This window comes from Triturus cristatus, chromosome 10 (assembly GCF_964204655.1).
Source record: "Triturus cristatus chromosome 10, aTriCri1.1, whole genome shotgun sequence".
In the NCBI taxonomy this organism is placed as follows: Eukaryota; Metazoa; Chordata; class Amphibia; order Caudata; family Salamandridae; genus Triturus; species Triturus cristatus.
The window spans coordinates 277,711,280-277,727,905 of record NC_140593.1 but is presented as its reverse complement, the minus strand read 5'-3'; the positions used below and the strand labels follow the sequence as shown (position 1 = coordinate 277,727,905).

At 47.1% G+C, this 16,626-nt stretch overlaps 1 protein-coding gene across 5 annotated transcripts in view; it reads left to right on the top strand.

Annotated features, from left to right (window-relative positions):
• Nucleotides 1-16,626, top strand: part of AKAP9 (A-kinase anchoring protein 9) — a 1,384,828-nt gene that overhangs the window by 504,405 nt on the left and 863,797 nt on the right. For all 5 annotated transcript variants that reach the window (XM_085631105.1, XM_085631108.1, XM_085631107.1 and 2 more), the window contains 2 exons: nucleotides 2,830-2,967; nucleotides 3,447-3,559. In XM_085631105.1, coding sequence (XP_085487231.1) covers nucleotides 2,830-2,967; nucleotides 3,447-3,559 — 251 coding nt within the window. The remainder of the gene's footprint in view (nucleotides 1-2,829; nucleotides 2,968-3,446; nucleotides 3,560-16,626) is intronic.

Genomic DNA, 16,626 nt, shown 5'->3' with positions numbered 1-16,626 from the left:
AGTTGATGCAATGCTGCAAACAAGGTTCGTAGGTTGCGCGATGTTGAACTTGCCGGTATAAATCCTATTTGATCCAGTAACACTAAGCTAGGGAGGAGAGGATGTAATCTGGCAGCTATTGTTTTTGCCAAAATGTTGGTGTCTATAGGATTCGCACCGCTCTGGGGCCATATCTGGTTTCAGTAGCGTTATTCGCGGAGTGTAGAGGGCAACATGTTCTTTTCATATACCTCTAAATACATGGCATGCAAGTATGGTGCCAGGAGATTGGCATGTGTCTTGTAGAATTCACTGATATTCCATACCCACCCGAAGCTTTCCCATTCGGCAGGGTGCGTATTGCCTCGTTCACGTCCTCTATTGTAATTGGTTGCATCAAAAATTCCCTGTGTTCTGAGGAGAGACACGCTAAGGCAACATCATCCAGGTATTTAGCCATGTCTGCTGCGCTGGCTGCTTCTCGCGTCCCATATAGTTGAGTGTAAAAATCTATAAATGTTGACATAATGGCTGGGATCTTGTAGCATCTATCCCGGTTCTGGTCTTCGATCTCTACAATATGTGCTTGTCCCCTAGGTTCTATTATTTTTAAAGCTACAGTATTCCTCGGTCTCTTGCCTTCCTCATACGATCTTGCTCTATCTCTATCTGCAACACATTGTGCGTTTGTAATTGTGCACTGCATAAAAAGGTCCACCTTTTGTTTGGCATCCTATTGCTCCTTGCGCTCATTCAAGAATCTTATACTCCGTGGCAATCAAGCTACTGTGCTGGCCTAAAATTAAGAGGCTACATATTGGAGGCAGATGCTTCTCTCTTCTAGGTGCACATGACTGGAACGCTCCCCCTCGTGGGCCATGGTGTAGCTCCATTCTTCCAGAAAATCACTTAAAACTGGCCTTTCTCCACATTAGTAAAGTCTGCAACTCTTCTTTGTAAATCCCATAGTGCCAGCATGCTCTGTTATCATATAATTTTCATACATCTCATTCAATAGAACATTAACTAAAGAAATGTGTTTAAACTGTGTCATTTGCTGCAGTTTTCCTAGGGAAAAGGTGGAGGTGAGAGGCCTAGTAGGTTGAGGCCAATGCACCTGCCCTTGTGTATTTAGCAGCGCATCATTTTCGCTAACTGTCCAAGAAACTAGAAGCATAAATGCCACACTACTAGGTACACTGTCCAAATCATGCACTATTCTGGAATTAAGTAGTTCACATCGAAATAATTATATCAGTTTAGGTGAGACATAAGCCTAGCTTTTACATCCATTTTGATTTATCTCATGTATTTCCACTTTATAGAGAGTTCAAATATATACTTATTTTAGTAAGATATTAGTAGCCATTTTACAGCTATCTACACTCTGTCGGTGGCTTCTTGCAAAGTGGCTTCAGCAATGCCAGGGAAAATATGGTCAATTGATGTCACTTCCTGTGAAGTTACATTGTATGCAAATTGGAGAGCACCGCATGTTCCTGTTCTGCCTGGGGTTCCACAAATCCTAGAACCGGCCCTTGGCTGAGGCACTGCACACGGCTCTGGACCTGGTGTCTCCAGTCCCAGGACTGCTGGGGCTGGTATTTGTGGATCCGATCATGCATGACTTGCAGGCACTGAGAAGCTCGGAATGGCCAGAGAGCAGCATTCCTTCCCATGGGTCCAGCTCTGGCCTCTGAGTGAGAGTCGTAGCCGTAGGGTCTCCATACGAGTGGCCAAAGCGGTATTCGTGGGGACAAAATCACTCCGGGCCCTTCTGAGTACCCCGGTGTCCCCGAGCCCGGATTCATCGGGTCCACAAATGCCAGATTCAGGCCCATGTGTGCGAGATCTTCCGAAGCTAGTTCTAGAAATATGCAGCTGGTGCAGTAGCCCCGGGACCCATTGTACCCCAATTAAAGCTGTTATCACTACCCTGTTAAAGGTGCCATCACTGCCCTATTAAGGGCAGGGTGTCCAGTCTTTCCGTGCTTGCATTGGGCCCAGGGCCCCCTTGCTACGCCACTGATTCAATATTACAATTTACGAAAGCACCCTGGCACCAACTGGGTTCGTGCAAACAGTAGACCGCGTGCGAAGATCAAGGGTGTGTAAAAATGCCGCGCCTGTCGTTTGCGTGTGGTGTACCTTACTAGATGACAATCTGACTGCATAAGTGTCACAGCTGACTGGAACCGCACACACAGCTGATTAGAACCGCACGCACAGCTGATTAGAACCGCGCGCACAGCTGATTGGAACCCCACGCACAGCTGTCTGGAACCGCACGCACAGCTGACTGGAACCGCACGCACAGCTGATTAGAACCGCACGCACAGCTGATTAGAACCGCACGCACAGCTAACTAGAACCACACGCACAGCTGACTAGAACCGCACGCACAGCTGATTGGAACCGCACGCACAGCTGATTGGAACCGCGCGCACAGCTGATTGGAACCCCGCGCATAGCTGACTACACCCCACGCATAGCTGACTACACCGCACGCATAGCTGACTACACCGCACGCACTGCTGACTAGAACCGCACGCACAGCTGACTAGAACCGTACGCACAGTTGACTGGAACCGCACGCACAGCTGCCTGGAACCGCACGCACAGCTGCCTGGAACCGCACGCACAGCTGCCTGGAACCGCACGCACTGCTGACTAGAACCGCACCGCACGCACAGCTGACTAGAACCGATGCAAACGTACGCGTCACCCGCGCTTTTACCGCGGTGCGTGTGCACTGCGCAGTGGAAATTTCAGCGCTTTAATGACCTAATGTGTGCTGCTATGTTATGCAGACGCCTGAAAGGTGAGACTTCTTTATCTGTTTTTTTGAAGAGCGTGTCTGTTGTCAACGAAAGCCTGGTTACGGAGCGAGAGAAGACGCTGCTGCACGAGTTGGAAGCGCTGAAGCAGGTCCCCCCAGCAGGAAGAGAGCCGTGCCGCGGGCTGCTTGAGGCCGGTACACAGACGCAGGTAAAACAACGCCGGCGGCTCGTGTGAGCTTGGGCGACCCCTGAAATGCTTCTCTGCATCCCATCTGCCCCGGCGTTAAGAATGTCTCTGGTGGACTCGGGGTTAGCCCGCATGTTATTGGCTCCAGCGCCAAGGGGCGTGGTTTTCAATGTTGCTTTATCTGCAGGTAAATTCACATGCCCATGTTGCCATGGTGCCCTCTCAGAGTCAGCCCTTCTGCTCTCTCCTGCACCTTGCAAACTTGGCGAATGCTTTGTATGCCCAAGATTGCTTTGCACGTACAAATCAACAGAAACATTATTTGTTTAGTTACATTTCCTTGATGATAACACTTTCTAATGCGTGCATCTGTTTATCGCTGCAAATCGTGTGTAACTTGGGCAAGCTTTTAAAATATTGTCCAACAGTAGCGACTTGACGCCAGCATGACAGGATTTTTGTCCCTTTTTTCATATTTACCTTTGCAAAAACTTGCACAGAGCGAAGATGATGATGCCGGGAGTGAGTCAAAAGAAGAAAGCTCGGGTGACGGAGGAGGGAGAGGGAGCGAGACAGTCCCAGACCCGCCCGCCGGTGATCTCACCAAAGAAAGGTATGTGCACAAATGCACTCAATATCGAACTTTTCTATGACTTTGAAAGTTTCAGGTTGCACGTATACACATATTCTATTTGCATTTCTTATTTATTTATTGTGCACATATTGTCAGTGTTAACAACGTTGTAAGAAAATATTTCCTCATTTAAATTGTGAAAATATACACTATTGAATAGGAAATGCACCTTCGCCAGTTCTGCTCCTAGTTTAACATGTATGTGCTGGGACATAGGTGAGTAGAAGGGGACAGGTGACAAGAATGTCTCAAAGGAAATGTGTCCACCTCCGCGTGTCATAGTCCTTATGTTGCACTTCTGGACTGAGTCCTAAAGCTCATTTGGACCCGGTGTAGGGGAAGCAACTGCTCAGCTGGCAGTCCTCTTCTGGTGGCTGCTGTTCCGGTGGCACCTCCTGTTCCTGATTTCAGGTCAGGACAGTGGCACTACCCATCCGTGTGCTAGAGCTGCAAAATTCAGAAGGGAGTAGGAGGCAGAGCCAGGGCATGTGTGTGTTCTTTAAAGAAATGTTCCGTGGTCCCCTTGGAGCCACTCCACCATCCTTAGAGCCACTCCACCATCCTTAGAGCCACTCCACCATCCTTAGAGCCACTCCACTATCCTTAGACCCACTCCACCATCCTAAGACCCACTCCACCATCCTTAGAGACACCCCACCATCCTTAGAGCCACTCCACTATCCTTAGACCCACTCCACCATCCTAAGACCCACTCCACCATCCTTAGAGACACCCCACCATCCTTAGATTCACCCCACCATCCTTAGATTCACCCCACCATCCTTAGACCCACTCCACCATCCTTAGAGACACCCCACCATCCTTAGATTCACCCCACCATCCTTAGATTCACCCCACCATCCTTAGACCCACTCCACCATCCTAAGACCCACTCCACCATCCTAAGACCCACTCCACCATCCTTAGAGCCACTCCACCATCTTTAGAGCCACTCCACCATCCTTAGAGCCATCCCACCATCCTTAGAAGCACTCCACCATCCTTGGTGCCACTCCACTATCCTTAGACCCACTCCACCATACTTAGACCCACTCCACCATCCTAAGACCCACTCCACCATCCTTAGAGACACCCCACCATCCTTAGATTCACCCCACCATCCCTAGACCCACCCCACCATCCTTAGACCCACTCCACTATCCTAAGACCCACTCCACTATCCTAAGACCCACTCCACCATCCTAAGACCCACTCCACCATCCTAAGACCCACTCCACCATCCTAAGACCCACTCCACCATCCTAAGACCCACTCCACCATCCTAAGACCCACTCCACCATCCTAAGACCCACTCCACCATCCTAAGACCCACTCCACCATCCTTAGAGCCACTCCACCATCCTTAGAGCCATCCCACCATTCTTAGACCCACTCCACCATCCTTAGACCCACTCCACCATCCTTAGACCCACTCCACCATCCTAAGACCCACTCCACCATCCTAAGACCCACTCCACCATCCTAAGACCCACTCCACCATCCTTAGACCCACTCCACCATCCTTAGACCCACTCCACCATCCTTAGACCCACTCCACCATCCTTAGACCCACTCCACCATCCTTAGACCCACTCCACCATCCTAAGACCCACTCCACCATCCTTAGAAACACTCGACAATCCTAAAATGGAACTGCAACAGTATGCTTTGGCAACCGAGGGGGTGGAGGTTACGATAGTGTCTGTGGAGTCATCACGTTGCACCCACTGGACAGGTATGGAGAGGGTCCAGTTTGACCATCAAAAAGTTAGAGTTCAAATATAATATAGGTCATGGGGAGGGCCACTGGAATTATGTGACCCTTTGTTTGCTGCTTTTTCTGCATAATTATCCATAATCTGGTGCATAATCTGTAGATTTTAACAAAACAAAAACATGTGTTGCTAACTCAAAAGGATCAAAGGTTACTGAAACGTGTGATCTGTGTTCACATGCTTTGGAATACCCTTCACAAACGTTAACTGGTCATCTTTCAGTTGCTAATGTATATATTTGGTTGTTAGTCTGGTACTAATGAGGTGAAATATTTGCCCAAATAGTATTACCATGTGAAAAAATGATAAAATAATGAAGTAATACTATCAAAAAGGTGCCGCATAATTTAGTCAATCCTTTCTATAATTCAGTGATCCCCTGCCACATAGTTCCAGAGCCCTGTGTCATCTTAACTACGTGTGTACAGTGTGGCTGCCAGCAGAAGCAATCATTGTCACAGACGGGGCTAGAGAGTTTGGCTATAACTGCCAACTGAGTCACAACACAGTGGTGCTCTCAGGGACTTACTCGCAAAGCTACACTTCACCTCATTGAAAAATGCGACTGGTTGTGGCCCTTGGCATAGAATCTTTGTCGCGGTGACCCGTTATCTGGTCTCTCTCATCTGTATTGTCGATGACTTCTAAAACGTTCTAGTGTGCATCTGGGGTACAGCTGAGCCTAGACAGTGACCTACCCCTTGCCAGCAGATCTGCCAACTCTGCCGCATAATTACTGCCTACTGATTATTGACAAATCTTACTGGTCTGACTGGCATTCTAGTCAACTCCATATTCCCATAGGGGGCGTTTATAATGGGATGGTAAATAACTTAAACACAGTTACCTGTGGCGTGGGCTTATATGTCAGGTAATGCCCAGTAATTCCCCGCACTGCTCGGCGCCAGGGTCAGTGGTGCTTAAAGCACGTGAATGTGCCATCTCTGCCTTTCCCAGGGCTCTTTATTTCCTCTCCTAGCAGATTCCAGTGTATCTGTGGGAGATTCAGTACAGGCTGATTTAATGGATTATGAATATGACTGGCTGACCACCTTTCGAAATTCTGATGTGTTGGTCAATTTGTAAGTACTCATGGACTCGTTTCATATGCTGACAATTCCCTATTTTTCTATACATTTTTTTTTACTTCCTCATTTCAGTATGCAGAAGGTAAATAATCTAGGGCACCTTTTCAGCATTTAGTTCGTGAATCTGCCCATGCCTTATGTGCGTATAAATATTGTTTTTCTGCCTGCTGCGGATTTACAGCTGGATTTAAGACTAGGATGCCCCTTGTCCCTCCTCATACCCACACCCGCCCCCCGCTGTTCGCGCAGACATGTGAGGCGTTGGCTGTTGTGTAGGGAACAGAAATGATGGGGACAGGGGGGCCCTTTGAATCCGTCATTCCACTGTTTGAGAGCAGCATTTTGTTATCTCTACCACAGGCCCTAAACACAGCAGCTCTACTTTGGAAGGCGTACAAAGACATTGGGATCAATCGGAGGTCTACCCACTGTGTGAATGAGACCCTGGCATGATATATATATATATAATCTTTACACTGGATTTTTGAACTTTAAAATAATTGCGAATAAATATTTACTGCGGCAGAGCAGCTTATATCTTTTCGGCTAAGATAGATCATACTCTGTTCATCACGTGCTAACAGAAAAGCACTAAATGAAATCATTTTGCCGGAGTTTCTTTGTTATTTTAGTAGCGTGCCTTTTAGCGTGCATGTTTTTTTTTTTTTTTTTAAAGCTTTGCTCACATGACTGATCCTTTCGGGGTGAGGGGCAGTCCAAAATGGATAGCTCCATTTTAATTAGCGCAAGGTTAAATGTTTGGCTCAGTGTTTAGAACTTCAGATGTATCTTACCCGATAGGGACCTATGTGCAACCTGCTTCATTTAAATGATCATTAACACAAGCCTAGGCCTCCTTAACACCCCCAGTTTGATATCTGAAGCTCTGCTACTCAGCAACATTCAATTAAGACGAGAAACTATGGATAGAAATACAAGAGTTAAACCAACTGTAACTGTATTACCTGATTATATATTTATTAAGAGATGTTGGGGGGAGCATAACCGGGGTGTCCTATCTAGGTGTCAGGCTCCCTTCACGGCCTTCTACCAGCGTCCACAGACTCCGAAAATGAATCAAGCCAGCAGACTTCAAAGCATAAAGACAAGAAGGCACCCTGGGTCTCTTATCATGAACAGGGAAGCTGCAGCGTCAGAAAACACAGGCAGTTAGAGACCGGTCCCATGTGGCTTACTCCAAGATGGCCACCGCACTGGGCCTCAAATTAAGGGACCACCCGAGACCAAGAGACTATGAGCCAAGCAGACTCCAAGCAGTCATTGTTGGGCTGCCGACAGCAACCAAGAGGTGGCCTGTGAGCAAACTTTGTTGGAGCTTCTCCCACCTGAGAATGGCCCGGCCGGCTTTGTGGTTTTCTGCAGCTCCCGGAGGCCATTGAGATGTCGATTTTGATCACAAGACTGCAAACAAGAAGTTGAGATCAGCAATGATGAGGGACAGGTGCTGACAGGCCTTTAATGAATAGGCTTTCCAGACAATCCACTGTTTCTACTAACTGCACCAATTAGAAAATTAATAACCATCACAAAATTGCGAGCACCATCCATCATAAACCTGCGGCCAATATAACATACTGGTCTACCTCAAAAGCAGCACGGATGACAAAAAGATTCATCAAGAAGACGGGCCTTCCTCAAAAGATGGCACAGCTTGCAGAGGGCATGCTCCAGATGATCCTGTTGTCCAGACTGTTAAGTTCACAGGAGGAAATGTCAGATGTGGCTACCATGCGCCAAGTGCCATACCTGTACTCTCTGGCAGTTCCACTGAGACATGGTCCCCTGCTACTGCTGACAGAGCAGAACAGTGCAATTGATTCCTTAAGCAGGGCCAGACTGAAGCACGTGGGACCCTTGTACAACGACAACATGTCCTCCACTTTGTACCAGTATAGAGTGGCGAGGGGCTCACACTGAGCAGACCTTTTCACATACTTCTGTCTGAGGTACAGTGCAGATTTCCTTCTCCACTTATCCAGATGAGCTAGCAGAATTTGTACCCCTGTTACAGGTTATGCAGACAGTAATCCAGATTATATAGGCATACTATGGCTTCAAGACCTGATGTGACTGTGAAGAGTAAGGAAGAATGGAAGGCAATCAGGAAGCACATTAGATGAGAAATATTGGCTGTGCAGTTGCTCACAAAATACGTCAGTGAAGTACAGGGTCACACTGATTCACTTTAAATTTCTGCATTTTATGTATTACACTCTGACATGGTTAATAAGATGGACCCTGCACAAAAAGAGGGTAGCTTTTCATCTGAAGAAGAAGTGAGGTGGGGATGGATTTAAAGTGAGCGGATCTTCCTTATTGGCAGATGTTGCCCTCACACACCCATGTGGGTGTCGTGCTTCATTATCAGGCTTGGCTTCTCGTGGGGCCAGTGCTGCAATGCCCCATGGGCCTCGCAAGATGCCTCTTTAACTGAGATCTTTTATTTTTAGCCGTGATAATCCATGCAGGGGTGTGGGAATTCGATAGTGTGTGTGGTGAAAAAGTGTATTAAAACTACCTATAGGGTACCGATTTAAAAAAAGTCTGTGGTCCCCTTGGTAGGGTTAAAATCAGGCGAGTGTGGATTGTCAGGGAAGGGTTACATAGTGTTACTCTTTGGATTTCCCAGGTGAGCCTGCCTTGTTCCTAATTGGTTTACCTTGACATATGTGTTAGAGTTTAAACCGTAGTTACTACACTGTCTTCTGCCTTGACGTAAGGTGCTACACGTTCAGTTTCAGCTGGGTAAGAAGTATCCCTAACCTGAGGAGGGCTACTATATCAGATGGGTTACGAGTGTCTGACTTTACATTTCCTTATTATGTGTCTTTCAGTATTACAGTCAATCACCACTGTGTCACTTTCCTGCTTTGATATTTGTGGCACATGTCACTAAGGAGCTACGTTTTGCACTCCAAGCACATTACCAATTGTTCAGCAGATTAATACTTGTTAATAAATAACTTTCTATGCTTCTTAAGGAAGTTTTCACTATGTACAGACTATATACATGTGACATTATTGTATACATTTTTAGTTCTCTTTCTTAGGTTAGAATTTGAGATCCGAGTAGGAAGTTTATCTGCAGGTACACTTGACCTTTCACTATCCGTTGAGATCACTAGACATAATCCAGTCATTACAGATTCATATTCCCTGCCCTGAATTAGGGTAGGGAGACTTGATTCAGATGGTCCTGACGAAACACCACAAATCCTTCCAGGACCACGCAAGCGTGCAACATGTTTACCTTTTGAGCACTTACCCAGAGATTGTCACACTTTGTAAACTTCCCTGACAATACACACTCACCTGCTTTTAACCCAATCAAGGGAACCACCGATTAAAAACTATTCAGTACCCCAAGGGTAGTTTTAATAAACGTTCTCACCACATACACTATCGAATCCCCACACACCTGCATACACTGTCACAGCTAGAAAGAAAAAATCTTTGCTAAAGAGCCCTCTCGCGGGGCCCATGGGGCATTGCAGCGCCGGTACCACGAGGAGCTAAGTCCAATGATGAAGCATGACACCCACATGGGTGTGTGAGGATGACTTCTTCCAATAAGGCAGATCCCCTCACTTCATATACATCCCAACCGCACTTCTTCTTCAGAGGAACAGCGTCCCTCTTTTTGTGCACCAATTCCTATATGAGAGCATAGGTGCTGGATTGTTAATCCCTCCCTGTCACCCCTTTTTGTTATTGAGAATAAAATGTAACCTTCAGTCAGACGTTGTAGATGTATGGCCTCAAATACAGGTTTTGTGCATTTGGCCTGGAACTGCCCCAGGATTACTGGGTGCAAGTAAGAGCTGTTTTTCTTTTTACTAAAATGATTGGCCAAGAATGTATTAATGACTTTGCAATTCTTGACTTTATTGGGCTTTATTCACCATGTGCCAAAATCAGCTTGATGACCTACCTTGCAGGCCTTGCATCTGGCTAAATGCAGAGTTGCAATACCATGGCAAAAGGGACTGGCACCTGTGCTTGAAGGTTGGCTGTGAGACATGATCACCTGCAACAGAACAGCAGGAATGTTGAAACATGCTCGTTCTTGAATGGTTGCTAGAAGGCGCGAGCTGAAATATTTAACAGTGCTAGTTGACAGACATTTTCTCTTAGACGCTTCATTAGGTGCCATAAAAAAAACTTGTCACAAGTGTTTGTTTTGTTGATTTTATAGTTTTGGTTTGCAATTTTCTTAATGTAACAGAAGTGATAGCTGCTTAATAAATAATACTAAACGTGCCCCTCCGAACCGTGAGGGGAACGGCACGAACCTCTCCTGCAGTCGCTAAAACCCACGCTGTGAGGGAAACGGCTATTGAAAAAACTACAATTCCCAGCAGGCTCTGTGAGGCGCCAGCAGAACGCGTCAGCCCAGCGCCAGGGGGCAATAAGGAGCGCTCAACCCTCCCGCAGCGCGGGACGCTCATCTGACTCACCTCCGAGCCATGAGGGGAACGGCACTAACCTCTCCTGCAGTCGCTAAAACCCACGCCGTGAGGGAAACGGCTATTGAAAAAACTACAATTCCCAGCAGGCTCTGTGAGGCGCCAGCAGAACGCGTCAGCCCAGCGCCAGGGGGCAATAAGGAGCGCTCAACCCTCCCGCAGCGCGGGACGCTCATCTGACTCACCTCCGAGCCATGAGGGGAACGGCACTAACCTCTCCTGCAGTCGCTAAAACCCACGCCGTGAGGGAAACGGCTATTGAAAAAACTACAATTCCCAGCAGGCTCTGTGAGGCGCCAGCAGAACGCGTCAGCCCAGAGCCAGGGGGCTATAAGGAGCGCTCAACACTCCCGCAGCGCGGGACGCTCATCTGACTCGCCTCCGAGCCGTGAGGGGAACGGCACGAACCTCTCCTGCAGTCGCTAAAACCCACGGCGTGAGGGAAACGGCTATTGAAAAAACTACAATTCCCAGCAGGGTCTGTGAGGCGCCAGCAGAACGCGTCAGCCCAGCGCCATGGGTCTATAAGGAGCGCTCAACCCTCCCGCAGCACGGGACGCGCCCAGGCGAAGCCCGGGCCAAGGGCGGGCCTGTCCTTGCCTGTCATCGCCGGGAGGAGGCCGGGCTGGGCCCCCCTCTTTGTTTGACACTTGATTCCAGAGCTGCTGATTTAAGGTACTGTTGGTCGTACTAAGACTGTCAGCTCTAGCCACCAGATATTTTGCCATTAGTGTTTGCATTTCTCCACCTCTCTGTTGAGTACAGTTATTCCAATGGGGAAGAGGAAGTCAATGGAGGGAGGGGGTTCTTTGTTATCTAAAAGAGGGAAGAAGGTTAAGAAAGCCCCCCCAAGCGGCCAATAATTGAGTCCTCACAAGGATTGAGGGTATTGTAAACGAATGCGAAAACATCTTGGGAGACAGTAACATTTCTACTGCTGTTTTGAGTCCAACTGACTCTGAGGAAGTACTAGTATTGTCACACCCATATGAACGAGTTGTGCCTGGTATGTTTTCTAGGAAAACATTACAAAAAGTACCAACAGTTCTAGTACACAATCCAAATGTGGATATCTCGGGGCCCCCCACCTCACAAGAAAATCTAGGTTTGGGTGCTTACTCGAGAGCCACTAGTAATGACAAAGTCTGTGAAGGCTTGTTGGACGAAATACCTTGTTTAAACAGATTTGCTGTTTTAGATCCCAGCCCCGTGCATAGCCCAATCGCTATCCCTAGTAAAGAAGGTGCGGCTGAGCCCCCTGTTATCTCAGTTCATTGTAATCTTTGTGGTCCTCATAATGTTGCTCTCCAACAAAGAGTGGAACTACTTGAAAGGGAATTAGCCATGTTGAGGCAAAAAGTTGATATGCTTGAAGCCAGGCCCTTTGGCCCAGCCACCCTACCCCCCCAATTTTTAAGGAAGAGCATAGGTAGAGGTGGGGAGGAGAAGCGTCCTGGGGATAGTGGGTGTTGCCTAGTGCTAGGCCAGACGACGCAGGCCCAACCCTCTATTCTCGGCTCCTTTCCCGCGAGTAATTCTATTCCTTCTTTTGAGCCTGTTAAGGGTAAGGCTTTTAGAGGTAAGACATTAGAACAGTCCCACCTAAGACCTAAATATGATAGAACTGTACCGATCAGAGAAGGGTCGTCTGGCCAATTAGGTCTAGGACCCAATAGGTGCAATTCACATGAGAGGAATTCCATTTCTAAAATCTATATGACCAAGGTCCCTAAAACCCCGAGCTACCATAGATTCAAAACCCAAGAATCTCTCCACAACAAAGTAATCCACTGGATAAGACATGTGAGAGGTTGTAGGTCGGTAATACGGGAGGACCTGGTTAAAGTCAAGAGGATTACAAAAGAGGGTTCATTGACAAACTGCATTGAGTTACAGTTACTCAATGACGGTCTTGCAGACAATCTGGTGGCACTTGAACATCGTACTACCCCCCCCCCCCCCCTCCCCCCCTTCGAAGATTCAGTTCCGTTTTTCCCCACTGTGGTCGTCCGAGGGTGAAGGGACTGAGTCTGGGCTGAGCTCAGTCGATTGACTGGACACTTCACTCCCGTCAGTATTGGATATTAGATTAAAGGATGGAAATAGAGTTGACCCAGTCCCGTGTCCTAATATTAGGGAGGCTGGGCCAGGGGTGCGGGGGAGACCAACGGACAACTATACTAGTCATATTAGCGCTAGCAGTACTTATATCAAGGAGAGTACTCCAGTCCTTATTCGCTTTCTTTCCTGGAACATCGCTGGGTTACAGAAAAAACTTGTTTTACCAGAGTGGAATAATTTTATAGATGAGCAAGACATCTGTCTGTTTCAGGAAACCTGGAGCACCGTCCCCCTCTATAAGTCTGGATTTACCACCTACTTTCTCCCGGCTTTACATTCAGGGAAAGGTCGACCAGCGGGGGGCTCCATATTTGGTTAAACATTGCCTTGAATTGGTCAGCCTGTATACAAACAACTCCCTCAAATGACATTTTACACTTAACAGTGACAGGACCCAAAAATAGTCGAAACCTGGAAATATTTAATGTATACGCCAGAGGGTCTCCCGGGGCACAATCGTCCTCCACTATAGCAGCCCTAGAGAGTGAACTCTTCAGAATCAATCCTAAATCTGTTGTTATCGTGGCAGGAGATTTTAATTGTACCTACGAACCCCTTTGCTCCGAGGACGTTCTGGGCTCAGGTGAACAGGACAACGTATTTTCAATACCCCCGCTTAGCCTAGTACCAATAAAGAAGTGGACACAAAGGGCCATACAATTGAATGCCCTAACGGTGGCGCATAATTTGAGAGCTGTTAATGGCAGAACATGTTCGGATAAGTCTGGGGCCAATACATTCAATAGGACCAATTCCCAATCAAGGATTGATTATATCCTATTGGACTTACGGCTTTGGCAGGACCTGGCCGATATGGAAGTTTTACCTTCACAAGATAGTGACCACAATCCGCTATGCATGCTTTTAAATAATAACTGGACAACCCTCAGACCCCAAATTGAAATGAAATTAGTAACAAAAGAAGTAGTGCCCTCCAACTGCAAACGACGCCTTAAGTGGTATAGGGTCTCATTGGAGGAAGATAAACTGTGTAAAATAAGAGACCTTATAGAGTTGAAAGCTCTGGAGGTCGATTTGATTGGAGCAACTTTTGAGGGAGCCCAGAGCTCTCCATTCCCATCTTTCTATCAAGAAATCATTGAAAAGTTGGGAACGTATTTTACCTCACTGGACCATCCTGCTTCTAAAAAGATCCCCAGGCCCTCCAATCCGTGGTACTCTACTATATGTAAAGAAAAGAGACGCACGCTGACCGTAGTCCTCCAAAGTAACGATACTTTTCAGGTTAGACAGGCCAGAAAAGAATATTCTGGGGCTATTGAACAAGCGAAGCGAATCTGAGAAGAAGCGCACTGGCAGGATCTTAAATCTGCTTCCTCTTTGAAGGACGCCACATTGTTCTGGAGTCTTATCCACAAAGGCAGTCAAAAGGGCGAGGTGTTACCTAACCACATAACGGAACAACAGTGGCATTTACATTTCTCTGCTTTATATAGTGAGGGCGATGACCTTTTGACTCCAAATGTGGATAAATCGCCGCCACCTCTGTTGGATCCTCCTCTAGTCGTGACCCATGTGGTGGATTACCCAGCTGCCCTTTTTAAACTTAATGAAGTTCTTCTCGCCATTGAAGGGTTAGCCCCGGGAAAGGCTGCGGGTCCGGACGCTATTCCCGGCGATCTCCTCCGACATGAACCCAAATTATGGGCCAACTTCATTTTATCTATATTGAATCTTGTTGCCAGAGGCCACCCCATCCCGGACTCCTAGAAGGGCGCTGAGGTGGTAACCATATACAAAAAGGGGAATAGGGAGGACCCTGCCAACAACAGGCCGATTTAGTTTAATCGACGTAATCCAGAAGGTGGTTGGCAGGGTCCTCCCTATGAGGGTGAGGTCATGGATGGATGAGGACAATGTGCTTTCGCATTTCCAGGCGGGCTTTAGACAGGGGGTGGGCACGATGGATCAGGTCTTCCGGTTTTATATAACCTACTGGAATACAGTGGTCATTGGGAAAGGCAGTCTCTATCTGGCCTTTATGGACCTTAAGACCGCGTTTGACCTGGTCCCTCGTGCCAAACTATGGCAGACACTCTCCGATGTGGGGCTCCCCCATATCTTACTCGACATCATCAAGCGTCTTCATGAAGGGAATTACGCAAGAATTAGGTGGGGAAATCAGAGCCAGTTGACACAAAGGGTCGCAGTGAACAGGGGTGTACGCCAGGGCTGTGTGTTGACTCCTACCCTGTTCTCTCTTTTTATTAATGGGGTAGTTGATCATCTTAAAGAGGTTCCATCTGATGCCCCTTCCCTGGCAGGTGAAAAATCCCCCACCCTCCTCTTTGCTGATGATACCCTTTTGATGTCCAAAACCCCAAGTGGTCTGCAAAAGTTACTAGACAGATTTAGCCAATTCTGCAATGCACGGGGTTTAGTGATTAATACAACTAAAACTAAACTCATGGCACTATCCCCATCGAAACGCTTCAGGAATGACATTATACTGAATGGCATCTTATTGGATACTGTTGATTCCTTTGACTATTTGGATATTAGGCTTAACAACAAAATGAAATGGAATAGTTTATGTCACTTAGACAAAATGCTCCTCAATCATAAGAGGGTGGCGGGGGCTATCCTACGTGAACAACGTCTTTCCTTCAGTAGACCAGTCTCTCCGGCCCTTTTGTCTACGATGGGAAAGCTTTACCCTCAGCTTTATATGGGGCAGAATTATGGGGGTTTGAGAACACTTGTGCTCTGGAGAAATCCGAGAACAATTTTCTAAGAAATCTTGTCTCTCTCCCACTCTCTACCCCTTTGACACCACTTCGGAAAGATATGGGTAAGCGATCCATCAAGGATATAGCCAGACTGCGCCCGCTGCTTTTCTGGGCCCGTTTGAGACAAACCCCCGATCTAGCCAGCTATGCCAACGCCTTGAATGAGATCATTCTTTTAAATACAGGCAATAAGATCAAATGGCTTTACATATTAAAACAGCTGGTTATAGAAATTGGTCTCGGGGAGGCATGGATTAGTCAGATTCCACCTACCAAGCAAATCATTAGAAAAGCATATTGGGATTGGGCTTGGGGAGTGGAAGCTCGAAAAAAAAACATGGGTCTCTCACTGATCATTTCTTAGAGCATAAGCCTGTGGCCAAAATTGAGCTATATCTCGACTTTATTCAATCGCCACGAGACAGAATGCTCTATATAAGGCTCAGGTTTGGCACATTCCCGCTTAACATCTTTGTAGCAAATTGGAAAAATTCGAGTGTGTCATCTACTAACTGCCCTGGTTACTCTGCCCCCCTTGAATCCATTCCCCACTTTCTCTTCGCGTGCCCGGCTTACAAAAAGGCGAGGAGAAAATGGCTTAGACCAATCTGTAGGAATTTGGGATTCAAGGACTACAGGGTGGCGCTACGATTTATTTTATCTGATACTTCCTTACCTGCTACAGTCTGTGGGGTAGCCAAATACTTGGGGTGTGCTTGGCTGACACGCACTAAATTGTTAACGCCCGTAAGAGCTAGGTCCATTGAAGTCTAGGTAATTTGGGTATGCATAGAGGCCATTATGTTTCTGGTTTTATATGTACAT